The 27737-nt window shown below is 37.4% G+C and overlaps 1 protein-coding gene across 1 annotated transcript in view; it reads right to left on the reverse strand.

Moving 5' to 3' along the window:
- The window catches only part of KLHL2 (kelch like family member 2), a gene marked incomplete in the record, with an annotated part of 110656 nt that overhangs the window by 21828 nt on the left and 61091 nt on the right, over positions 1-27737 (reverse strand). Inside the window, 4 exon segments of the mRNA XM_027772824.1 lie at positions 1-95; positions 1592-1708; positions 4831-4940; positions 25246-25408. Of these exon segments, the coding sequence (XP_027628625.1) occupies positions 1-95; positions 1592-1708; positions 4831-4940; positions 25246-25408 (485 nt within the window).

A 27737-nucleotide genomic window follows, 5' to 3' on the forward strand; every position in this document is an offset into this window, starting at 1 on the left:
CGTTGCTCTGTCGGCAGCAAATGATACTTCATCGCTTCAATGAGGTAATCTTTACAAGCACTGCTATTCTTGACCAATGCTTCCTCTTCAACTCTCTGTAAGAGAAAGTCAGACATATCCTATGAGGGGATGGCTATTTCATGATAAAACTGCCAGAGAAACACTAACAAAGAAGGAAAAAGCAATAGCCATCATCTCTACAGTTCAGTGTATAGTAAGAGAGCAGAGTCTAAAAATATGAGGAGAAAATAAATGAAATCAAACAATGCACATGTACCTGGCCAACAGGAAAAACCAGATAGAGGTAATGAAAACAAGAACTACACTAAAAATGGTAAACTTCAATGTTGGCTATAGAATACGATGAACTCTTTAGATAATTCATCTGTGTCTTGTCTTTCAATATTAAAACAAAAATAAGAAAAACAAAAAACAAAATTTAGATAATGAGTCCTTCAGGTGTTAAAGGCAATACTAATAAGTAAGTAAGAACTTTTTCAAACACAAGAGGGAAACTATCCAGAAAAGAAATTCAAAATACCTAAAACAAAGTGCCTATACTACAAATACATCTTGTCCTGATTATGCTTGACCTTAAATGTATGACAGTTTTTTTTGTTTTTGTTTTTGGGGGTTTTTTTGGCTCATTTTCTTCATACCAGAGAACCAACGATTACACAAATGACAATAAATAATGAGGTTTCGGGGCCAGCTGGTGGCATTGTGGTTAAGGTGACTGGATCCTACATGGCCAACGGTGCTGTTAAAGCCCCGAACCAACAGCTTGAAAAACATGCCAGGCACGTGTCACATGTATGTGTGTAGGCCCCAAATACCAAGAAAATGGAAGAGAAGGGACTGCAATATGGTCATCCTCTGGGAGGTGGGGGGTGATTTCTCGCTTCCTCTTTTCTCTCTCTGCCTCTCTAGTAAGTGTTATGTGCCTTATAGCAAACTAAAAAAATATAATAATGCATTTTCAAGAAACCATAAAATGCTCAGATCTAATCTCTTCATAAATATTCCTCTAGATGGTTTCGATTATAAAAATAATGCTAAAATGCTCCTAAAAGCAACCTAACAGCAAATTTAAAATTGCTCAGGGAATTCTCAACAATCATGTATTCCTATTTATTTCAAATAACCTATTTTTCCTTAGCTTAGAAAGAAAGAAACCAAATCATGCTGTGAAATTATGAAGTAGAATTAAAGAGTATTTTGGTCAAATTTCTGCAGGGGAATCAGAAGAGGCTACCAAAAGAGAAAAATGCAAAGATACAGAGAAATGAAACAGAGTCAGAAGGCACGTTTATTTACATGGACTTAATGACCACTAACATGACCTCACTAAGCTCAAGTTCCCCAAGGTTACCCAAATCAGAAATAGATACGGTGGAAGCAAATTTCTAAGAAAGGGTAATGATGGAAGATGGAGCAGCTGCCAAAGCCTACAGGTGTCTTTACTACCCTCTGGCCTGCACCCCATGGATTTGTACTCCGCAGCATATATCACTATGTGACAGGGACCTACATGTTGTCAGGCCAGTGAGAAAATGTTACCTGTATTCATATGTTCTGCATATGCATTTACCTGAACTAAATATTCCCGAGGAAGCAAAGGTAACCGTACATGTTCCATCAGCCGAGCCATAAATTCTTGCCTCACATCCTTGTCATGGTTTACCCAAGCTATTACTGCTTCAAATACCTTACAGAAAATACAGGAAAAGGAAAAATGTATAGTAAGTTATGTATCAAGGCATGTGGATATAATATGGCAAAACCACATTTAATATACAACTTTTGCTAAGACATCCAAATTTAACCAATGGCTTAAATTTTCTTAAAATCCTGACTTGCAATGTACTTACCAAGGCCTTCCCTCCATTTCTTTTCTTTTTTAAAAATATGCTATTTAATAAATACCTTAAAAAAGTAAGTACTTTTGTGTATTTGGGAATACTTTTCATTTAGTATTTACTAAGCATTTTACCAAGTACATTATCTAATCTTATAAAATTTGAATGTTAACGATAATAACGTGATGATACATAATTTCACTGTTGATAACCTTTTAAGTGAATTTAGTTCTACTCACCTAGATTTAAACCTCAATTCCCCTTGGAATGAAACACTCGAAACAAAAAGCAAAGTGGTATTATGAAATAAAAACCATGTTTTCTTGCAACAACTCATTTCTGACTTTTTTCTTGAGGTTTACAAATACTGGGCCCTACACTTACAAATCAGGGGTCCGCAGAATAGATTAATAACTCTGTATAACCACAGCATATAGTAAATGCAATATTTAGACATTTTTCACAAACCAAAGAATAAGAACATTGCTACTTATAACATATACCAATGAGAAATCTAATAAGTTAATATGGAGTCAATATTTGACTATATTATATCCTTCCAGATTGATGGATATAGTACCTAATAATCTTTCAAAGGTTATGGAAAATGTTTGCCGATACACAGATTATTGAACAGGTTATTCTGATACAGGAATAAAGCAAGAAATTAAAAATAACCTATATTCCAGTTAATATCCATCTTTAACTCATTCCATCAGTGGTATTATTGAGAACTTCCGTGCACCGGGTGCTAGAGATAAAGAAGTGAACAAAATGGTTGGCATTCTGTCCTCCTATTTATCTCTCAGTTCCACCTTCTTTCCACTCCTGCTTCCATTCCTCTTCTCTCTCTCTGTGAGATCCTACTGCTCACTGGTATGACTTCAATATCCTCATCTGGCCTTTGGTCCATTTTGTACACTACAAGCAGGATGGCTAGTCTCCAAAGATGGCCGCCTAATAAACTGCATCTCCTGGAATCCACACCCTTATCCAGTAACCTTCCACCGTGAATCTAAGCTGCCCTGTGTAATGAACAGAGTGTTGTAAAATGCAAACTGACATCTGAAAGAGTGACATAAGAATCTTGCATCACTCCCTTTACATGCTCATTTGAGACAAGCCAGATGTCACATAAAAAGTCTGATTACTTGAAACCACCATACTATGAGAAACCCAAGCAAGCTACAAAAAAAGAAGGGATGAGAGAGAACATTAGGAAGACTGAGAGAGAGAGAGACAGACAGACCAATGATCCCCAGCCCAGGAACAAAACAAGCAGATGAAGGAGCCGTTTTGGACTCTCCAGACACACAAAATACCAAGTATAGAACTGAAGCCCCAGAACTACGGCCTCAGTGGAACCATTTGGTTTACCATGAGATATCTCCAACCATATGGGTCACTCCAGCTGAAGCTGCAAACAGTGTGGAGTAGAGATAAACTGTCCTTCTTGTGTCCTTTATGATTTCTGACCATAGATTTGTGAGCACAGTAACATGGATATTATTTATGCCTCTATATTTTGGGGTGGCTTGCTAGATAGCTATAAAAAACAGAACACTTCTCATGATTTTTCTGTGACACAGGTCTTATCATGGCATTCTCCTCTTGCTTAAACACTTTTGAGGCTCTATATCACTACAATAAATTAATTTTCTTTAATATAACTGAGAAATTATTTTATTTCATCTTCCCTTATCTCCAATCACTCTGCCAAACATATTCAAAATTCCAATCATACTGGCCAAATTTAATGAATTATTCTTTTATACCTCATTAGGACTTTCTATTCTGTTGGCTCCATATGAAATGCCCTTCCCACTCCTACCTATCCCGATCTCTCTGAAATATTATGATTATATATGATTTTTATTGCATACTCGTTTTAAAATACATGAATCATGCTTTTGAACCAAGCTGAACTGCCATTTTCACCCCTAGAAAATATTAAATGCTTCTATAGCACTCTCTACAACATTGTGTGATTGATTATTCACCATAACACTGGATGCCCCTCTAATTAATGAAAAGAATTCTATTTTATTAATCTTCTATCTAGGACTCTCTGGCAGTGTCTGGTACATAGAGGCCACTCAATACATATGTATTAAATGTGAAAAGTGATGTCATCCTCTTCTATATTCCTAGAGTACTAAGAATATACATTTCATAAACACTTTCACTTATCTTCTCACGTTGTAAATACGAGAGTAAATGTATCTCTGTATCCCCAGGTAGCAATGAATATCCTTGAGAAATAAAATCAGAGTTTATACACCTTTACATGCAAAGTATCCATAGGAGAAATTCAAGTTTCATTTCCTCTAAGAGAGTTTTCATAAATGTTTGTATTCCAATTCACAAGTGCCACAAAACCCACCCCAAAAGAAGCCCACTAAGAGAAACTTCTCTCTCCAATATGAGAGGTGCAAGTGACTAACAAAGGCAGCCCAAACTGTGGAGAGACAGATGGCTGCGACTAGAAGAAAGAGCTGCACGGGAGGGAAGGAGGGTAGGTGGGCAGGAAGGTGCAGTGGTGGAAGTGAGGTGTAAGTTGCAGGTGCAGAAAGTCAACCTATAGAAAGGTCGATAATCAAGGACGTCCAGTCTAAAAGTAGCAAACTCATCCTGGGTAAGTTCTTTCAATTCATAAAATGATAAAATTGCTTTAGTAAGAAATATTTTGTTTAGATCATAATTACAGGCAAGAAATCCAGTTCCCCAAAGCACTTGTTCCAGATAGTTTGTCTAAGTTCTTGCTGTGGAAGCCAACTAAAAATCTGTATTATCTAACAATTCAGAGAACTTCCCAACAGGTGAAGAAACAATTGATCAACAAGTCAGAAAGCTGGCTTTAATTTCGAAATCAAAGATCACTTGCTGCCACTACATAAACAATAAAGAAAAAGAAGTTACAAAAGAAAAGATACTGCGCCACTGCACACTGCGAAAGGAAAAATATACTTACTTTCTCTTCTGAGGAAATGGTGAGTTTGTCACTTGAGATTAAGCTGCACACTTGTTCAATGCCAAGATTGAGAAATTCTTCACTAAGTACGACATCTGCAAAATGTTGCTCTATTTGGGGGTGCAAAAGAAAATCCATTATCATCAACATTCTATTACCACAGTTTCAAACTGCTTAAAAAAAAAAACCAAAAACTTTTTCTTAACTTAATCTAACCAAAGAATGAGAAAACCAACTGTGAATTCCCTAGACAAAAACTGATAAATCCAACCAACTTTGAAGTATTTGGGGAAGTCTCGATTCGTTTGCACTTCAGCCAAGAAGTAGCACAAGTAGCAAAGTTGCCTCAATGGACACTTATTTGATTGAATTATTTGTTTCACATGGTGGGATTTGGGAGTTTAACATCTATTCCTTAAATGGTGACAAGAGTCTCAGTATTCAAAATGCTATGAAACCTTTTACTTACACAAATCAGGTAAAAAGTGCATGGTGGTGTAATATTCATACACTAGAATGTATGACAAAATATTATAAAATGAAGAAAAATTATCTTCTTTAATTGAAAACCAAACTAAACAAAAAACTTAAATGATAGTTCATTTGAATTTAGAATCAACACCTCAAAAAGTTTATGATACAGAGAGCTCTGAATTCTACGTACATGTGTGTTTGGAATCAAATTACATAATTCTATACTTCAACCCATTTCAAGAAACTAGTAAAAATTAATAATTCTAAAAATACTAAGAAAAAAATCTTTCCTTGATTTCACAAATATGGTCATTCTACAAAAGGGAGAAAAACTTTTGATATAATTTAGTGACTTTTAAAATTACAAAGAATGGGGCCAGCAGAATGCATGGTGTTGAATTTACCATATTTTAATAATAATTTTTTAATGCCTTCACTGATGGCAAATAAAAAAGTCATTTTAGAATACCATAAAAAAGGATAGTAGGCATTGCCTTCAGAAACATTTTAAAAATAAAAGCTGTATTTATATAATCCACATAAACAACTCTTCACTTGACAAAAAGGTTCACCATAAGATTACTTTTAAAAAAATAAGCAGCTTGGGACCAGCAGTTAGCATAATGGCTATGTCGCTGGACTCCCATGTAGTCGACCGCAGTTTGAGGCCCAAACCTGATGGCTTAAAACTCAAGCTGGGCACCCAAGATCCTGAGAGGAGAATGGAGGAGAAGGGATTGTGGCATGGCCATCCCCCCTGGGGGGTGATTTCTCGCTTTCTGTCTCTGTCTGGCGAGTGCATGCGCCCTATAGCAAAAACCTCTCCCCTCCAAAAAATAAAGCAGCTTTTGGTAATTATAGTTATTGGATTTATAAAACTCACAATTTTTTGTAACTCAAAGTTTTGGTCACACAACTGAAATAAGTATGAAAATGAAGATAAAAATGAAAAATAATAAAGATGACAAATAGGTCAACGAATAAACAGCCAAGAAATAAAACTACAAAAATATAATCAATTGATCTTTGACAAAGAAGCAATTCAACAAAGAAAGGAAAGTCTCTTTAATGAAAAATGCTAGAACAACAGGGTATCCACATGCAGAAAAGAATCTAGACACAGAACTCATACCCTTCATAAAAATTAACTCAAAGTAGATTATACATATAAGCATAAGACATAAAACTACAAAGCTCCTAGAACAGAACACCGAAGAAAAATCTAACCTTGGATATAACAATGAACTGTTCAATTCAACACCAAAAGCACAATACATGAAAGAAAAATTGGTAAGTCTAACTTCATTAAAATTAAAAATTTCTGCTCTGCCAAGGACCCTCTTAAAAAATAAAAAATAAGCCACAGATTTGGGGAGAAAATCTTTGCAAAACACAAACCTAATAAAGACTAGTACCCAAAATATACAAAAAACTTTTAAAACTCAATTATAAGAAAATAAATAAGCCAATTAAAAATGGGCAAAAGACTGAAATACAGACCTATCCAAAGATATACAGATGGCAAATAAGTACATGAAAAAATGCTAAATATTATATCATGATAGAATCACACATTAAAATAAATATAAAAACTATTCTATAGCTATTAGGATAACTAAAATCAAAACACTGACAACACCAAAAACTGGCAAGATTGTGGAGTAATAGAAACTACCATATCATTCACTGATAGCAGGAAGACAATTTGGGAGTTTTTTCCCCAAAACCAAACATGCTCTTACAATATAATCCAATAGATATACTCCTTGGGATTTATCTATATGAGATGAAAACCTATAACCACACAAAAACCTACACATAGCTATTTATAGCAGCTTCCCTTATAATTGCCATACTTTGACATAACCAAGATGTTTTTCAATAGGTGAATGGATAAACAGTGGTACAATCCTACAATGGAATATTATTCAACAATAAAGATAAATGAGTTATCAAGTCAGGAAAAGACATGGAGGAAACTTAACTGCATACTTAAGTAAAATGGAGCCAACCTGAAAAGGCTACATCCTGTAAGATGACAACTGTGTGACATTCTGAAAAAGGCAAAACTAGGAGATGGTAAAAAGATTAGTGGTTTTCAGGGGTATGTTTATGGAGAAGAAGAGAGAGATGAACAGGAAATGTTTAGGGCAATGAAACTATTCTCTTATGGTGGACACATGTCATTATATATTTGCCAAAATCTATAGATGGGTCCAGCCTTGTGGCATACACTGGGAAAACTCATAGGAACACATGGGAGGCCCAGGATTAATTCTCTATTCTCAATTCTCAATCAGTGAAAAATGAATGCACTAATACAGAACAACATGAATGATAAATTTGTGACTGACTTTGTAATTGATCAAAAGTAAAATTGGGGGAAAAAAGTCAAATTGGTACTTGAGAAAATACAAACTAAAGATTAAATATCTACTTTTAAGAGCTATCCAGTCTTTAGGGCACAATAGTTATAACTTCAACACCTTGTAAGACAGAACTTTATATGGTCCACATTTTTAAAAGCCCTCCCAATCAATCGCAAAGGTCTCTTCTACATCTAAAATTATGATCCTATTTCCTGACCTTATCAGAAATACATGTAAAAAAATCATATCCAAGTACTTTTTTTAATAAGAAAAAAAAGAAAACTTTTTTTTAAAAGAAGAGATTTTTGCTATAGGTACGAGCACACTCTGGAGAGATAGAGAGATAAAAGTGAAAAATTACGGTGGGAGGGAGGATGGCCACGCCACAATCTCGTCTCCTCTCGGGACTTGGGGGACACATGCATACGTGCCCAGCATGAGTTTTAAGCTGCTGGGTTCAAAACTCAAAACCACAGTCAAATACATGGAAGTTCATCAATGTAACCATTACGCCATCTGCTGGCCCCCAAAAGACTTTTTTCAATAGCTGGACTTGTTCTACTATTACATTTATGGTACAGAGCACGTGGATGAGAAAGACATAGAAGGAAAAGCTGAGGAAGAAAGAGAGAAGCGCCCTCAATAGAGTCACATGGCAATTCCCTTTCCAGTCCGTCAGGATCCTGGACATGCATGCGCTCAGTGTAGGGTGATCAGGCAGGGTATTTAAACCAAGGTTGGCCATGTGGCCTAAAGCAATGCGGTCTAGCAAGTCAAGAACTGTGCTACTAGGCTGGGCCGGATTTATTTTTTACGAATGAACATAAGAGAACCAGCAGATGGCATAATGGTTATATCACTGGACCCTCACGTAGTTTACCATGGTTCTAGTCCTGTATCTGCACCTTAAAACTCATGCAGAATATGTGTTCATGCATGCCCAAAATCCCAAGAGAACAGAGGAGAAGGGACTGTGGCATGGCTATCTCCCCAGGAGGTGATTTCTCACTTTCTGTCTCTCTGTCTCTCCAGTGAGCACATGCATCCTACAGCAAAAGTCTCTCTTAAGAAAAAAAAAAAAAAAAAAAACATAAAAAGCCTAGAGTTTAAAAAAAGTTCTAAAAAATTAAAAAATTAACTTACTGTAATGAAAATCTGACAAACAGCATAGACATTTTTTTCCACAGCGACTTGAAATTCATACAGAAAACAGACAGGCACTGAACAAGCTGACATAAACCTATTGTCTCTCAAGCATCAAAATATTTTAATCTCCAAATACATGTCTATAATGATTTTTCACTAAACAGGGTTAAATTTTAAATCTGATCAAAGTAAGAAACTAGTGGTCTCCTTACACCTTTCATGAGTGAAAATCTCTCCAGGTAATGAACGTGACACAGAGAACATACCATTCCTATACTGTGACTACATGTTATATAACCTCTGCTTCACTGATCAGTAAAAATGAACCTGCTAAAAATCAAACACGAGGAGCCAGCAGTTGGCGTAATGGCTATTGTCGCTGGACTCCCATGTAGTCAACCGCGGTTCAAATCCCAGACCTAATGGCTTAAACTCATGCTGGGCGCATGTGCATGCATGACCAAGATCCCGAGAGGAGCATAGAGAAGAAGGGACTGTGGCATGGCCATACCCCTGGGGGGCAATTTCTCACTTTCTGTCTCTCTATCTGTCTCTGTCTGTCTGGTGAGTACACACACCCTATAGCAAAAACCTCTCCAAAAAAAAAGAGAGATTTCTGCTACAGGGCATGTGCGCTCACTGGACAGAGAGACACAAAGCAAGAAACCACCCCCCAGGAAGAATGGCCACAGCACAATCCCACCTCCTCCATTCTCCTCTTGGGATTTTGAGCACACACACATATGCGCCTGGTCTGAGATTTAAGCCTCTGAGTCCAGGACTCAAACTGTGGTCAGCTACGTGAGAGTTCAGCAATGTAACCATTACACCATCTGCTGGTCCCAACAAGTTAGATACTATTACCATACACAGTAATTTTCCATTCTTTAAAGTGTTAAATTTTTTTCCCCTGAGTTCCCACTGTGCACCTGTGCAACTGTGCACCCCTTCCTATACAGTCTGGTACCTACCTGGTATTTACACTTGCTGCCTTTATTATATCTTCCAATCTGTCAGTTTCCACCATAAAGTGCAGACATTCAGTATATATAGAGCAGGGACATACAGTCTGTCTTTCATACTCTGGCTTGCTTTACTTAGCATTAAATCTTTTCTATTCATCCACTTTGTATCAAATGACAGATTTCATTTTTTTATATAGCTGAGTAGTATTCTGTCTTATACAACTGAGAAATACTACTTCTGGGTATTTGCCCTAAGGATAGGAAAATACTAAGTTGGAAAAGACACTTGACCATCCATATTTATTACGTCATCAGAAAAGTCATGACATGTTTTTCTGTGCAAAGTGTGTCATAGCTTTTGTGATGACCCAATATTGCAGCATCATTCACAATTGCTAAGACATGAAATCAACCTAAGTGCCTAAGAAAGAATGACTGGGTTGAAAAAATATGGCAAACATAAGTTTTTCAACAAAACCATAACAAAGCCACTGCTTAAACAAACATCCTTCCTTACCAATTAAAAAAAGAAAAATACAGTCCAAAGGAAAAGTAAAGAAAAAAAAGAAATGTTCAACTTCAAAGCAACTTTCATTGCTGATATACACATATTTTAAAAATAATTTCCAACTCTTGCATACTTTCTACTGGAACAATACCTCCTTCTTTAGAAAACTCTTTTTGGTTTTGTTATCTGTCATGATTAGTTCTAGGTGTCACCTTGACTGGACTAAGAAATACCTAGAAACCAGCCGAAAGCATTCTGGGTGTTTGTACAGCTGTTTCCAGAAGAGATTAACATAGGAGTCCGAGTAATCTAGGTGAGGAAGATCTGCTCAGAATAAACAGATACAATGATCTGTTTTGAGATAGAACAAGATAGCCATCTTCTGTTCCCTTAGCCATCAAAACTAAAGGCTCACCTGCCCTCAGACTCCAAGTTCTCAGGCTTTTAGCCTCGTACTGAGTCACAGCACTGGCTTGCCTACCTCAGAGGCCTTCAGACGTGGACTGAGCCACTGTCCCAGCATCACAGAATGGCCAGTTGCAGATTGCCTGTTGTAGGTTTGTCAACAACTACAAGTGGTGAGCGATCCCCCCAATAAATCTCCTCTTATATATCTATGCATGTGCTATTGGTTCTCTTTCTTAAGAGAACCCTGACTAGTGTACGTAACATTTACACCCCATACCAAATTTTCTTTGGAAAGGGTTTGGTCAACATGTGATGCATTACTAAATACGGAAGGCATTATTTGACAATATCTGGAACAAATCAGTTAATTTTAGGGTCTGCTTAAATATTTATTAGATATTAACTATTGATATATCTATTTATTATATATTAAATATTGATATATCTTTTTTCAAATGTTCTGCTGCATTAACTGATAGCTGACTTAATGAGAGTGCTCCCTGCAATACATCTTCCAGGGACCTAGCACCCCACACAGCCAGGAAGCACCAGGTGACTGGCTGAGTCACTTTAAGGTATGCTTATAGTCACGCAATGCTGGTATTTTGAACCTTGGCTATACAAGTTTCTCCTGTGACCAATCTCTTTGACTTAATGTCATCTAACTGGAACAAGCTCTGATCTTTCCCACTCAAACTGGAATGTCTACTACTTTACATCACTCACACAATTTGTACGACTTACCTGCAACCCACAGATCAGCATGACTCATGACTACCCTAGGGTTCCATGGAGGCCCAACCTTCACTGTTTCCTCGATGGCTTTATGCTCTGATTTTACCAACCCCATTTTGGATGCCCAAGCACCCAGTTGCCCTTGTTTCTTATTAGCCCATGCTTGTTCCGCATGACCCTACCAACCCTAATGTACTTCAACCAATTCTCTTAGTATCAGTATAGTATTTTCAAAAGTATCTATCACGGGAACCAGCAGTTAGAGTAATGGCTATGTCGCTGGACTCCCACGTAGTCGACCGCGGTTCGTGTCCCGGACCCGGTGGCTTAAAACTCACGCCGGGCGCGTATGCGTGCGTGCCCAAGATCCCGAGAGGAGAATGGAGGAGAAGGGATTGCGGTGTGACCATCCCCCCTGGAGGGTGATTTCTCGCTTTCTGTCTCTATGTCTCTCTCTGTCTGTCTGGCGAGCACACGCGGCCTACAGTGAAAATCTCTCCAAAAAAAAAAAAAAAAAAGTATCTATCACTTCTCCTTTCTTCCTTGAAACCCTTGCACTAGGAAAAAAAAAAAAAGAGAGAGAGATTTAGTAAAAAATAATTTGTAGAGACTAGGAATAGAGTGAACTAATTATTGCTTAGAAATATTTCTAATGAATGGCCAAGAGAACTTATATCTAAGTAAAATACAAATTTTAACACTTCTGAGTAGTACACTAATACTCTCTTCTTTAAATGAAATTTGAGGGTTCTTTAATATAATCTCCTACCTTTATAATGGTGATTCTCAAATATATGCTGAATATGACAGTTCCACTACAGCTATCAAACCATCTTGCTTTCTGATTCTGGTCTAGTAGGGGCAATCCAGCCAGTGTCCCATAACAGATTATATGATTAATCATCAAAAAGAATCATTCATTACATACCCATGTATATCTACACACCCAATACACAGACATGCATCTCTAAATCAACCTGTCAGCTATGCTTTGCCCAATTTATCATAGCTGTATGATTCAGTTTTGGGGTATGGAAAAGGGAAAACACTACTCTGGAAGTACATATAAGTAACTTCTTTCAATTAAAGCAGATCTTGTCATTTTTAAGGGAGAAAGTGTAACTCTCTATTTGTTGGGGGAAAACAGCTGATGTCAAACTTCTAAGAGCAAAGGAGTTAAACAAAGTTATGGGAACATATGAAATTCAAGACACGTCTATGAAGGGAACCTCTAGGCCATCTCAGAAAGAATAACTTTGAGAGAGAGGAGACACAAATTGTAGTCACTTCATGTGAGAAACTTACCATCAGGCAAGACACTTCTCCAATACATACAAAATTACCGGTCTCCTGACAATACCTTTTGTGAATAAATTAGTCAGCAGAATCTTAGGTATGGCAATCAAAAAAATGTTAAAAGCATATGAATCTAGCATGACTAACAATGGCAATTCTCAACCTTAAGATTCTTATACACATATTTAAGTTTCCAGAAACCAAAAGGCAATTGAAAACATGTTTAGATAGAAACAGGTTCACAGGGACTCCAGGAAGAATAGCAAGTTTATGTTGTCTATCTGGTATTTTACATGTTCTTGAAACAAATTACTATTGTCAATCTGGTGTTTCCTGTGCAACATTAAATGCTTTTATATGAATTACCACTACTAATAAAAACAATATATTTCTTCCCTAGCCTCAGACAACACAACCATAAAGACCAAACAAAAAGTAAAACAAAACTACAAAACAATGTGTTATCTAAATTGCCGATAGGAATATACATTGGCACAATCTCTACAGAACAATTTTGAAATCTTACCTGACGAATATATCTAACTACTTATTAGACACTCTAAGTTATTACTGTATTGTTTTAAATAACAAAAAAAAGTGAGTTCATCAGTAGGCACTGATTAAAAGATAGTATATCCACACAATGAATATGGTGCATCTGTAAAAAAAAAGTAACAAGTAACTCATGACATGAAAAGACTTTTAGGAAATACTGCCAAATTTAAAAAGGCACAGAACAGTGCATATAGCATGTTGGCTACTTTTTGTATAAGGAAGGGGAGAAATAAGCCACACTATATAATAGAAAGGTATTATAGGAACTAATAAAAACAGTTACTTGGGACCAGCAGTTGACGTAATGGCCATATCGCTGGACTCCCATGTAGTCGACTGCGGTTCGATTCCCGGACCTGGCGGCTTAAACTCACGCCGTGCGAGTGTGCGTGTATGCCCAAGATCCTGAGAGGAGAATGGGGGGAAAGGGATTGTGGCATGGCCATCCCCCCTGGGGAGTGATTTCTCACTTTCTGTCTCTCTGTCTCTGGTGAGCGCATGTGCCCTATAGCAAAAACCTCTCCAAAAAAAAAGTTACTTATAGACAGCATTAGGAGGGAAGTAGGACAAGTATGGAGACAATTTTTTTTCAGTGGATAACTTTTTAAATTGTTACATGAGTCATGTGAACAGATGACCTAGCCTTAAAACATAAACACACACACACACAAGAAACTATTAACAGTGATTACCTTTAGGGAGGGAAGAGATGAGGGATAAGTGTGACAAACAGAATATTTCAATGTATACCTTTCAATTTTGTTTTTTGTTTGTTTGTTTTGGTTTTGGTTTTTGCCGTACAGCGCATGCCATACCAAAGAGAGACAGAGAGAAAAAAAGTGAGAAATTGCTCCCCTGGGGGAGTGACCTTCCTGCAATCCCTTTTCTTCATTTTCCTCCTAGGATTTTGGGCATGCATGCATACACACTCAGTGTGATTTTCAGGCTCCAGGTCCAGGATTCGAACTGTGGTTCGTCATATTGAGGTCTAGCACCTTAACATCATGCCATCTGCTGGCCCCATCTTCCAAGTATTTTGAAACCCTTGCATATGTATACAGCAAAATTACCTTTGACAAGGTATCAAGACCACTCGATACCGCAACAACAGTCTCTTAAATGGAGATGGGGAAATGGGGTAACCACATGAAGAAGACTGTAAGTAGACCTTTATCTTATACCACACATGAAAATTAATTCAAAAAGGTTTAAAGATCTAAACGTAAAATCCAAAATTTTAAAACTTCTATGAGTAAACATAAGGAAAGCTTCATGACAACTGGATTTAGTAATGATGTCTAGGAAATGATATCAAAAGCACATGCAACAAAAGTAAAAGTAGACAAATGGGACTATTTAAAACTTAAGTTGTGTGCACCAAAGGACACAGTGGACAAAGTGACAAGGCCACCTACAGAACAGAAGAAAATATCTGCAAATAATTCAACAACATAGTCAAATAATTCTATTTAAAAAATAAGCAAAGGACTTGAACAGACCTTTCTTCAAAGACGGTATATAAACAGTCAACATGTATATGAACAAACACTCAACATCGGTAATAATCAGAGAAATGTAAATCAAAACCACAATGATAGAACTTCACACTCACTAAGATGACTGCTATAAAACAAACCAACTAGGAAATAACAAATGTTGGCAACAATATGGAGAAATTGGGACCAGCAGATGGCGTAATGATTATGTCACTCAACTCCCACGTAGTAGATTGTGGTTTGAGTCCTGGACCCAGCGGCTTAAAACTCACTCCAGGTGCATGTGTGTGCATGTCCAAAATCCCAAGAGGAGACTGGCAAAGAAGGGATTGTGACACGGCCATCCCCCACTGGGGGTGAATTTTTGCTTTCTGTCTCTCTGTCTCTCTGGTAAATACACACACCCTAGAACAAAAACTCTTTAAAAAAAAAAAAAAATATATATATATATATGGAGAAATTAGAACTCCTGTGCCTTACTGGTAGGAATGTAAATTGGTGCAACTGCTATACAAAACAGGATGGCAATTCCTCAAAAAATTAAAAGCAGTACTACCATATGATCCAGCTGCACTAAAATCTTGCTTATTTTGTAACATTGATGCTACTTGTGCCTACCAGTCAATGGAATAAAATTAGTTTGTCTCATAAAATTCCTTCAAAATTTTACAAAGAACATTCTGTTTTCCCCCATTTTTCTTCTATGTCATAGGGCGGGCACCACCACACCCCAATTTTTCTTCTATGGCTTATACATTCCTAAGTCTCTCAACTACCTTTTCTACAACATAGTTTGAGATCCTGAACTTCATCTTGGCTGTAAATTCAGAGCTTCAATTCATTAGGCTGTCTCAAAACATGGAATCCATAAATAAACTCAATTTCACAACTACTAGACAGAAGAGAACAAGATAATCATCTTATATCATTCTAGACATGATTACATTATAGATTCCTATTGGACTGTCAACTAAAGCCTTAACATATTTGGATTAATTTGGCCAATATAAGCATAAACACATGTCACAGAGCCAAGGTGAGAATTTTTTTTCATAAAATGAATTCTTACTCAGCTTAATGAAAGTAAGGTACAGTAAAAGCTGGCACACTGGCAATAAATACACACATGTTGGAACCAGCAGTAAGCATAATGGCTATGTTGCTGGACTCCCAATGCAGTTGACTGCAGTTCGAGTCCCGGACCCAGTAGCTTAAATTCATGCCAGATGTGTGTGCGTGCATGCCCAAGATCCCAAGAGGAGAATGGAAAAGGGACTGTGGTGTGGCCATCCCCCCTGGGGGGTGATTTCTCGCTTTCTGTCTCTCTGTCTCTCTCTTTCTGGCAAATGCACGCGCCCTATAGCAAAAATCTCTCCCCCGAAAAATTTAAAAATAAATAAATAAATAAATACACACATGATAAAATACTTACAAAGTAATACAAAGGGCAATCATCTCAGAGTTTAAATTGCTTCCTCTACTCATATCCAGGATTAGTTCCCATATCTACAATCTTGCTTCATTTACCTCTTATCTTTATTACTTTGGTTCTCATCCTGTAGCCAACTTCAACCACTAATGTTTCTCATCTTTTTATTCAGGTATTGACAGATCATTCTGCTTATAGCTATGCTGTGATACTAATGATTTACCTTCAGTAAAGCTTACCATGAGCCTCCATAACTAGTTTACCAAAAGCCCAACCTAGTTATATTGGCATTTAATAATCAGTTATTTCTCACTGAACAAATATCGGAACTGCAATAGGACATAATTCCCACTCATAAAGACTATGTCATCAATAGGCAAGATACACTAAACACATACACTGTACATAATATAAGAAGGCAATATACATGTGCATTCTACTGTGTGTGTGTGTCTATGTGTAAGACGTATGTGTGTGTGTGTTGTGTGTTGTCCTTCACTATCTAGGGCGATTGAACTTCCTCATTTGCTGCCCCTCAGCAAATAAAATAAACTTATCAAGAAATAAAAGATGGTCCAGAAACAACCGTGTAAGAAAGAGGGCACTGTGTGGTAGCAGACACTACATGGGAGGCTCAGGCTCAGTTTCCAGCCCAACCTAAGCTGGTCAGGTATGATAGCACACACCTGCGATCCTAGCTGACTAGGAGGATGGAACAGGAGAATCGTGACATGGTGAGAGCCTATCAAAAATACCGCTTTCCTACACTGTCCCTTCTCTATGCTCTAAGAAAGAAAAAAAGGAAGAAAGGAAAGAAAACAAAGAAAGAGAGAAAGAAAGGGGGAAGTTGGGAGGAAGGAAGTAGGAAGGGAGGGAAGGAAAAAAGGACAAACAACCCCTAGGATTTGTCATATTAAGTCAAAAGGGTCCAAGTCAGGTCTCTCATCCCAAATTAAGCTCACTGAAATGGAAGTCTAAAATCATGCTCTGTTGTGTACCCTGTAATAAAGTACAAAGTACCCTTTATATTTAATTTCTAGATACCAAGCACCTTTCTGCCAAATGTCAATTCCATGAAGGGTCTCTATCATTTCTCTATACTCTACTAATGCATAATCCCACCTGAGAAGTGAGGGAAGTACACAGATAACATGACATAGTGTATCTCAGATGTAATGACAAAACAGTTTTAAGAAAATAAAAATACCTCCGGTCTTCATTTTCCTAATTAATAAAATTAAAGTGTTAAGACTAGAGAACAGCTAAGGGTCTTTATAAATAGTAACACAATGTGAATTTGATTCTAAATACCATTGCTATCTGGGGGTTGGGAGGAGAGTTCACATATACAACTCCAAGAGTTCCATTAACACAGTCAGTGAAACCTGAAAACAGCTACCTCATCTCAGCTAACTGTCAACAAAGCAAAGCAGAAACGGCATGCAGCTTACTAAGACATACCTGAGGGCCATAATGAATGCAAGAGCATAAAAATGATTAATTCTTTCATGAAGTGTCATCTAAATTGGCATGAATTCAGTTAAGAAGGGCTGTATATCAAGTACTTTCACAGTTCAAAGAAAGAATCTTCTGTCAGTAAATTAACATTGCAACAGACTCTTGAATAATCAGCATCTATTCTTCAGTATGCATATCACATAGTCAAGGCTAGTAGTATACCATTAAAAAAAACCCACTCACTCAACACAAGTTTGTTTCAAGAAGACAGCATTCAAATCATGGGGTTATTCTAATAGGTGTTTAACTTAGGCAGTGATTCCTAGCAAAATTATAGAACTTAAGCAAATGATTAAAGCACATTTTTTTCAGAAGAAAATGTTATAAAAATTGCTTTTATAGAGAATAACAGATGCTACGACTATACTTAATTTAGGTACGCGTTTACTATTACCATTCGTAAACTCCTTCTAAGTAAGGGTTAAATTGTACTGTACCTGTTGTCTATCACCCACAGCAGTTTGGGCAATGCCAAGCACATAAGCTTTTAAATGAATGACCATTGGGTCTAAACTAAACAGCCAAGAACTGCCTGGGACTTGTAGGTACAGAATTATGAAGAAATGGTAAAGAATGAGAAGGGGGACCAGCAGATGGCCTAATAGTTATGTCACTGGATACCCATGTAGTTGACTGTGGTTTGAGTCCTGGACCCGAAGGCTCTAAACTCATGCCAGGTGTGTGTGCCTAAAATCCCAAGAGAGGAATGGAGGAGAAGGGAGTGCAGCGTGGCCATTCCCTCTGGGTGTGATTTCTTGCTTTCTGTCTGTCTCCGGCAAGCACACATGCTCTATAGCAAAAAAATCTCTCTTAAAAAATAAAAAAAGAATGAGAAGGTTGGAATGTAGTCAGCACAAAGGTTGGGACCTTGAAGTTCCAAATACCAACAAGGTCCAACATACCCTGGAATTGTTGTCTAAGGTGACAGGTGGGTTTATGGAGGAATGACATTGGTCACAAGACACTTTGAAGAGGAAGCCTCAAGTAAGCCAGCAGCATCGATTTTGAAATGGCTAACTGGAGGAAAAACAAAGTACAATACGCAGAGAAAAGATAATCTAGGTGTCCAAGAGAGAACTATGTATTGAGGCCAAGAGAGAAAATAAGCTGCAGAGAAAATGCTGCAGATTGACAGCCAGCCAGAGCAGAACCAAGAGTAGGGTCCATGAGAAAATGGTCTGGAAGTGCCACTTGACTGACTTTCCCAGAGAGATGGGGTAGTGGCACCTTAAAGGAGTCTGTCAGCAACATGTAGGTTTCATATGAGATAAAGAGAGTAAGACACACATGAACAGGGCCAGCAGGTGGCAAACTGGTTAAGGTGCTGGACTCTCACATGGCTGACCATGGTTTGAGTCCTGGATCTAGGAGCTTTAAAATCATGCCAGCTGTGTGTGTGTGCATGCCCAAAATCCTGAAAGGAGAATGGAGAAGAGAATGCAGTGTGGCTATCCCCCTGGGGGAGAGGTGTTTTTTCACCTTCCCTCTCTCTGTCTCTGTCTCTCTCTAGCAACCACTCATGCCATGTGACAAAAACCTAAATAAATAAAAAAATAAATAAATAAATAAATAACCCAGGCACACATGAACATAGTTAGGCGTATAAAAAAGTTTAATCATAAAAAAAAAAAAAAGTTTAATCATTTCATAGGCTAAGTGGGAAGGCTAGAAGGCAGGCAGTGTGGATGCCTGGATAGGGTAGTTACTACCACTGTGACCCGGGATGTACAAACAAAACTGGGCTAAGAGCAAGAAGAAAACGGGAAATCAACTGAAAGCAAATTAGTGACTACAGAAGAGGACATCTTTGCAGGTAGTCCTATTACTGAGAAATGCTGAGGCCTGCCAGCCCAGAATATTCGCTAGAGCATTAGCATAAAAATCAAACTGCAAATGTCCCCAAAGGTCAGTTACAAATGGAATTAAGCAGTTTCTCAAATTTTCAGTACAGGGAGTAAGAATCTGAAAATATTTTTCCTTTAAATTTGAGTGAAATTTTTAAAATTAAAGCACTGACAACTCTTGGTTATTACCAAGGAAAGATAAATTTACACTGTTATTAACAGCATTATAATTAACATCTAATTTCCAACAGTCATTTGCTAGAACTATTAAAATGAACCTAAACTTACGAGTTCAATTTATATCTTCTCTCATCTCATTTCTGGCTTGCCAAAAAATGCTTTAAAAAAATATGGATACCACACACAAGAAAAATGGTAAGCAGAAGAGTTCACAAGTGGGTTTTCACCAAATAAATCAGTCCACATGGAATTAATTTGTGAAAAAAAATCACTTTCCGATAAGAAGGAAAAAAATAACTTTATACAGCTACTTCAGCTACAAAAATAATCACTCAAGACCATAATAAGGGCTGGCCCTGTAACACAGCAGTTCAAAGTTATGCATAGGAAGCCAGATCCTACTCGCCAATCGTGGTTCAAATCTCAGCCCTGTGGGTTGAAAAGCACCTCCAAAATCCCAATGGGATGGCAAAAAGGAGGAGAAACGATTGCAGTGTGACCACATCCGATTCGATGGTGCTTTCTTTCTCCCTCCCTGCCTACCCCTGTTAGTGCACATACCTTCTGGCAAGAAAACAACAACAACAACAACAATAATTGTAGTAGTAAAGGCTGACTACAGTCCAAAACACCATGCTTCTGCCTGTCATTTAACGTTGCTGGTCTGCTTGCCCTCAGATGTCACTGTTTTGAAGCTGTGCGCAACAAGCCATGGAGCAGCAGCATGGGCCAGTGTCAAGCTGTGACTGCCGCACTACACTGCTGAGGCCACAACGGCCACACACGGACTCCACGCCCTCTCCGCCTCAGACTGGTTTCTCATATTTTCACTTTCTCTAAAGATGTCAACATTATTAAAAACAGACAGGAGTTTACGAAAGAGATTCCCATGGAACACCTTAATTCTTTCATCATATTTGTATAACAACTGCTAGAAAGCTTATTTCTAATCTGCAAAAGAAAAATGAATCTGGACTTGTTTCCAGAATCTGTGAGTTTTCAAAGAAACCTAAGTGTTTTAGTTTCTTATGCACAGTCACGGATAAGAGAGCACCCTAAGTTCATGGAGACTTTCTTCATTATCTCCCCTTTTTCTCTCTCAGCTCCTCTCCCTACTCTCTTCTTCTTTCCATGTATATATATGAATTTTTTGTTCGAGTTCATGGAAAATGCACATTAGGAAAAAATGCATATGGATTTCAAAACTTTTCTGCACCAAAATAAACTCATACATTAATTCCATTTTTCTACAAACTTTCTGAAGTCCCCTCATATATGTATGCACTGACTCCTCTATTGCTATTTATTTCTTCCTTTCTTCCTTTTGTTTCTAGTCTATCCCATGCCCCACTCAGCCCACTCACTGCCTTTGACAGAGAAAAGAAAAAGGTAACACATTAACTTTCTCTATTGGCACATAAAATGCTTGAAGACAAATGAATTAAAGAACAACTAACTTGTGTATGATAGAAAAAGAGAGCCACAGATATCTTCCTGCCTTCCGGTATCTTCTCACCTCCTTCTGGCTTAAGATAGAAACAACCATCAGATACTTTAACTATGAGAAACTGTTTTTTTAATATTGTTCTGAATCAATTATTTTAGAAAATTTACAGTAACTAGTTATCAATACACCAAGAGCTTCATTCAGTATACGATCTTGGTCTTTATAGCTGCATTTGTTTAAAAATGTAAGGAGAAAACATCTAGATAAAATATAACCGGAAGAGGCCATCTTCAGCCTGGCCTGTGCTTTACTCAACGTCACACCCCAAGCCAGTCTCCTTGGGAGACAGGAAAAAAATGGTCTTTCTACCCAGCTGGGCATGTCATTTGTGGCTTCGCTCCTTGACCAACCAGCCAGAATAATGGAGGAGACTACCTTCAGCCCAGCCTGTGCTTCACTCACCACCCAACCCCATGCCAATCTCATTAGAGACAGGAAGGAAGGCATTTTCCATCTTGCCAGGTGTGTCATTTGCTGCTCGACACCCCTTCTGGCCAGCCAAAACAAGGTAGGAGGCTGTCTGCAGCCTGGCCACAAGACATGTCACCAGTAGCACATGTCCTGTGCTACTACCTCACACCTGACTTTCCCAGCTGGGCTCAGAGCTACATCAGACATGAGAGTTTGGGAAAGAAAGTAACTGCCTAAGGATACCATGACTCTGGAGGAATTTTCCCCACTCTCTCCTCTATTGGAAAAAAAGGAGAAATTCCAAACTCTGAAACTTCTACCATGGATTCCAGCACACTCACCCATAGAAGAACAAAGAAGTTAACATGGAGTTAATATACACCGCAGGGAAGTATGCAAGTATACAGCTGCAGAAACCTATCCAAAAATGTAGGAAAAAGTAAGGACACCATCTAATGCCTAAAACCAAAGAAGAGCCCCCCAGAACTATGAGAAAACCAGTTAGCTATCTCCCCCTCAAAGGAACACAATAACTCCCCACCAAAAATGTAACCAATACAAGAAATCATGGAAATATTAGAAAAAAAATTCAGAATATTCATCATAACAAAACTTAATGACCTGCAAGAGAAAGTTCCAGAGGATGATAAAATTGTTCTATGACTTAAAGGAGACATTCCATAAAGAGATAGACAACCTAAAAAAGAAGCGAACGGAACTTTCGGAGATGAAAAATGCAATACAGGAAATCGAAATCTCCCTCACAAGTATTAGTAGCAGATTAGACCGTGCAGAAAAAGAAATTGCTGACCTTGAAGACAAAAGCACCAATTTAGTTCAAGCCATAAAAAGAATGGAAAAATAACCATTATAAATGAGGACAAGGAACAGGAAATTCTAGACAGCATGAAGCAGCTGAAATAATGGGTATTCCAGAAAGTGAAGCAAGGGGTAAAGGATGGAAACTCTCTTTTGGGAAATATTGTCTGAGAACGTCCCAAATCTAGAGAAATGTACACACATCCAGATCCAAGAAATACAAAGAACATCAAACAGATTCAACATAAGAGAATCTACTCCAAGGCACATGAAAGCCAAATTGGTAAAAATCATAGTAAAGACAATATTCTAAAAATGGCAGGAAGGAAACACCAAGTTATTTACAAAGGTTACTCCATTAGACTAACATCAGACCTCTCAACTGAAATAATCCAGAGAGAAAAAAAATGAGAAAACATATTCAAAACCTTGAAAGAAAAAGAAAATTCAGCCAAGAATACTATTCCCAGCAGGATTATCCTTCAAATGGGAAGAAGTAAAATAATACCCAGATAAACGAAAACTGGAAGTATTCACTAACACCAGACCAGTTGTTCAGGAAAATTTCAAGGGAATACTACACCAGGAAAAACAAAAGGGGAGACTAATAGAAATAAGAGATCACAAAACAATGTATCTTTAAAAATGACTAACAAAACGATGGCACAAATCTGAACATATTGATAGTAACACTCGTTGTTAATAGATTACATTCCCCAATGAAAAGATATTGATTGGTTTAACAGACTAAAAAAAAGGAAGAACCTTCTATATGTTGCTTACAAGAAACACACCTCATTGATAAGGACATACACAGACTGAAAGTAAAGGGATGGAAAAAGTCATTTAATGCAAACAGAAACAAACAAACAGAAGGCCAATGGCATGATACTGATAGCAGGACACTGTATAATATTAAAAGGATTATTTCACCATGAAGATATAGTAACTGTAAATATTTGTGCACCCAACAGCAGGATATCCAAATACATAAAAGAAAGACTTCTAGATCTAAAGAAGGAGATTGGAACACTCTAATTTTGGGAGATTTCTATACATCACTGTCACAACTAGACAGTTCACTTAGACCAAAAACAAACAAACAAACAAACAAAAAAACCGGAGAGACACAGGAGTTAATTGATGCCATAAACCAATTGGACCTGACTGACATTTATAGGACATTTTACCCAACGACTATAAAATATACTTTTTCTCAGCCTCACATAGGACATTTTCAAAGACTGACTGCATAGCATGGCATAAAACAGCCTATAAACTTTTTTTAAGTATAAAAACTATATATCAAAAGCTCCTTTACTCAACAAGGCAGAGTGAAGCAGAGTTTAAAAAGGGGTTCTTAGATATAAAGGCTGGGGGGAACAGAGGTTCTAGAGCTTATTAAGGATGCAGTAGTGGTCATGAAAGCTTCTGTAGGAACTGTTCCTAGTGGGTCTCACAGATGAGATACAAGTAGACAATGGTCTAAAACCTCTACCAGGTTTGTCTTCCCGAAATACAGTTCAAAAAAGTATAAATTTTCTAGTAATTATTTTTAATATTGTTCCAAGAAAAATTATAAGTTACTTTTATAAACTTCAGTTATATCCAAAGCTATAACAAGAATCTTTTCTCCCTGGGGCATGCTTAATGACGCAGCAGTAATGCACTGCTGAAGCCATGCTGGATCAATCTAAAATAACTGCAGATTCAGTTCTCTCATTGATATGCACATGTCAGGTGTATATAGCCACGATTTTGGTTGGCCAAGCAAGCTGAGGGGCAGGGGCATGGAATCATGGTATGAGACCCTATTAAAGGTACTTATCTCTTTCTCCCTCATAAAATAAATAAAATTAAAAAAAAAAATCTCTTCCCCCCAACTACATAGATAAGAAGGTCTGAAGAGACTACATAGAAGCCAAGGTGAGAGCTCCTTGTTTAAAAAAAAAAAAAAAAAAAAAAGCCCACCCCTCCACTGCAGGGAGTAATACCAGCAAGAAGTTATGGAAACCAGTGTCTAAAAAAAGGGTTACCTGTATTTGTAGTCTACTTTTCTATTCTACCCAATCACATCTGGATTTCACTGCTTTGAAGTGTTTTGTTTGTTTGTTTGTTTGTTTTTTAGATTTTTGCCATAGGGCATGTGTACTTGCTGAAAAGAGACAGAAAGAACTGGAAAGTGAGAAGTCATCCCCCAGGAGGGATTAGCCATGCCATGATCCCTTCTCCTCCATTCGCCTCTTAGGATTTTGGACACGCACGCATATGTGCTCAGCATGATTTTCCAGCAATCAGGTCTAGGACTCAAACTGCAAAATCAGTCATGTGGGATCCAACTGTCTTAACTTCCATGCCACCTGCTGGCCCTGCTTTGAAGAATTTTAAGGCACAAAATTGTTTTCATGGATGCAAGAAAAGGGTGTGCAAAATCACCAAGATAAAATACCTTAATTTCATGTGCATACACTTTCTTGTATGCCTATACATTTGACAGTTTAAAGGAAAACCCGTGGTTCAATACTTGGATAATGTTAGGTATTCCATTATTCAGGCCCAATACATATTTATAGTTGTTTTTGTTTAAAGTTCAAAATTTTACAAGTATGCTTCAATTATACAGTGCTACAATGACAAGATTTTAAATGTGTATTTTTAGAACCCAAATATGGAAACCACTGTAGAATCATATCAAAACTAAAGAAGTTCCAGATTCCTCCCAGCCTCAAACTCAGTGAACATCTATTCCACTTGCCTGCATAGGTGTTGGCCTTGTTCAAGAGGTCTGTGCATGCATGCATATCAGCAAAAGCCCGGATTCCTAAGCAGTTGACAGGGTGAAGTTGGGATTCCAGAAATTCACAGCAAGTCTTCTTCACATCCTGTAACTGTAACAGACCTGCTGCTGGGAGAAGTACCTGTAACACACAAGTAAACACGCTTAGGCAACTGGCTTGGACAAACACTGTCTCTACCATTTGTTTCTGTAAAGGGCACCAAAGGGCACAAGAAGTCCAGTCATGGCTTATGATCTATAGCCACACCTGAATATGCCATAGAAAACAAAAGTATCAATTATTTGTAAAATTGGTAATGACTCTTCACATTCCCCATAATTTCCATAGAATCTTTCAAAAGTCTCCTCTTCTTGGTCACAAGAATATGCATAAGAAGTATCAGATCATATTACATTAATGGCTTGTCTTTTTAAAAATAAGCTAAATGCTCCTTTAGTTATAAAACCATAACTTAACTAGGATGCTAGGGGGTGCTGTGGTTCAACGAAAATGGTCTGTGCTTTTATGTTAAGCAGCCATGAGCTTCAGTGATTGGGAGGAAGGGTTGGGCCCAGAGTGATACATATCCACCACAAAGCCTGCTGAAAGCCTGTTTTTCCAGTCTGACTAACACATCAAACTGTATTCCCTATGGAGTACAGGCAATTTTAAATTCAAGTCTCTAGCTACAAGCAGACAGTTTCTCTACAATGAAAAATATGTGCTTAAAAGGAAAACATAAAAAGTAATTGCCTAATAACTTTAAAATCTGTTTTTTATTTGAATAACTCCAAGCAATTTTATATTAATTATAGGTTATTCTGTAGGCTTTAACCACTATTTTCACTCTAAATACTACATTCAACATTTTAACTGTTTCTCAAATAGGTCAATAATGGAAACATTTTTCCTTGTATGTGAATTAGTACAGAGCTATGTTCAAAGCCACATTTGAAAGTCAAAATGAGGGAAAACTTCATTTAAAAAAAAGAAGTTACTTAACATCTGTTCTTTAATAAAAGCTAAAGAAAAAACACAAAGCACTGTTAACTATGAGAGCAAGTCAATTTTAGATCACATTAGCATAAATAAAACCATAAAACCTCTATGTCCTTTCAGGAATTGACTTTCATATACGCCATACTACAGAGAATGAAGAAATAGCAAATATCTTTTATGATTTTCCTAAATCTGTGTAATAAGTCCTAAACGTGAAAGAGAGAAATTCATGTTTCTCTGTAACAGAAGCAACTTATTTTCTTAAAGAAAGCACAGAAGCTTTAACTCTTACATATGAAGTGTGAGTGTGTGTGTGTGTGTGCGTGCGCACGCACATGCACGCATACCTGCAACCACACATGTACACAAGCAAATAGTAATGAACAGAATTAAGGACTAAGAGTAACAGTTTATGCTTTAGCCCAACCCTGTCATTTTTTCCTGATTTAAAAAAAAAAAAAAACATATCAATAGATACTGACTTCTAAATTTAAGGAAAATGAAGTATAACTAATGCTACTGTAGCCAAACCTTTTGCATAATATGTACAATGTGTTTCATTAGATTATGAGAATGAATCTCCATGGAAGACTTTAATTGTTGATAATTTCCGAGTAGGAGGTTTTTCTATGCTGGTATAATTGTGCTCTGAAGAGATATAAAGTACATTCCAAGATACTTAACAGTGTGGCCATTTAATTCAGCAAACACATATAGCTTCGAAAGTGGTCTTCAGTGTAATATTTAATCTCTGTGAAATCTGCATACATAGTAATGATCACCCATCTAATCAGCATTTTCCCAGAGAGAAAACAGTGTGGTACAGTAGTACACAAATCGTTAGATATCAGAAAGATGAGGGGAAAGTGGTTAAGCAGGAACAGTCTTCCTCCTATATAACCTACAAAGAAATACTATGTTTTATTCCAATCAAAATTACAAATGCACACATCCCTTGGCCCAACAATTTAACATACATTCTAGTATACACATAATCTCAAATGTATAAGGTATTCAGAACACTATCTATGGGTAAGAGTAGAGGTTGAATAAAAGTCTAAGTACCCTTCCTAAGAAAAACGGTTAAATAATTATTATAATCACCCAGTCGTTGTCAACTTAGGAGTCATTCAAAAGGAAAAAAAAAAAAAAAAAAACTATACAAATGGGACAATCTCTGAGAGATATATATGTCCAAGTGAAAAAAATCAACGATTAGTATGTTATCAAATACATTCACACTTAAACATGCATCCTCCTGAAGAAGCAGCTACAGCAGGCTTTAAAATTTTTACTGCATTTGGGAACCAGCAGTTAGCGTAATGGCTATGTCACTGGACTTCCACATAGTCGACCGCGGTTTGCGTCCCGGACCCGGTGGCTTAAAACTCACGCCGGGCGCGTGTGCGTGCGTGCCCAAGATCCCGAGAAGAGAATGGAGGAGAAGGGATTGTGGCGTGGCCATCCCCCC

Source organism: Tupaia chinensis, unplaced genomic scaffold (genome assembly GCF_000334495.1).
Source record: "Tupaia chinensis unplaced genomic scaffold, TupChi_1.0 Scaffold000039_1, whole genome shotgun sequence".
NCBI lineage: Eukaryota > Metazoa > Chordata > Mammalia > Scandentia > Tupaiidae > Tupaia > Tupaia belangeri.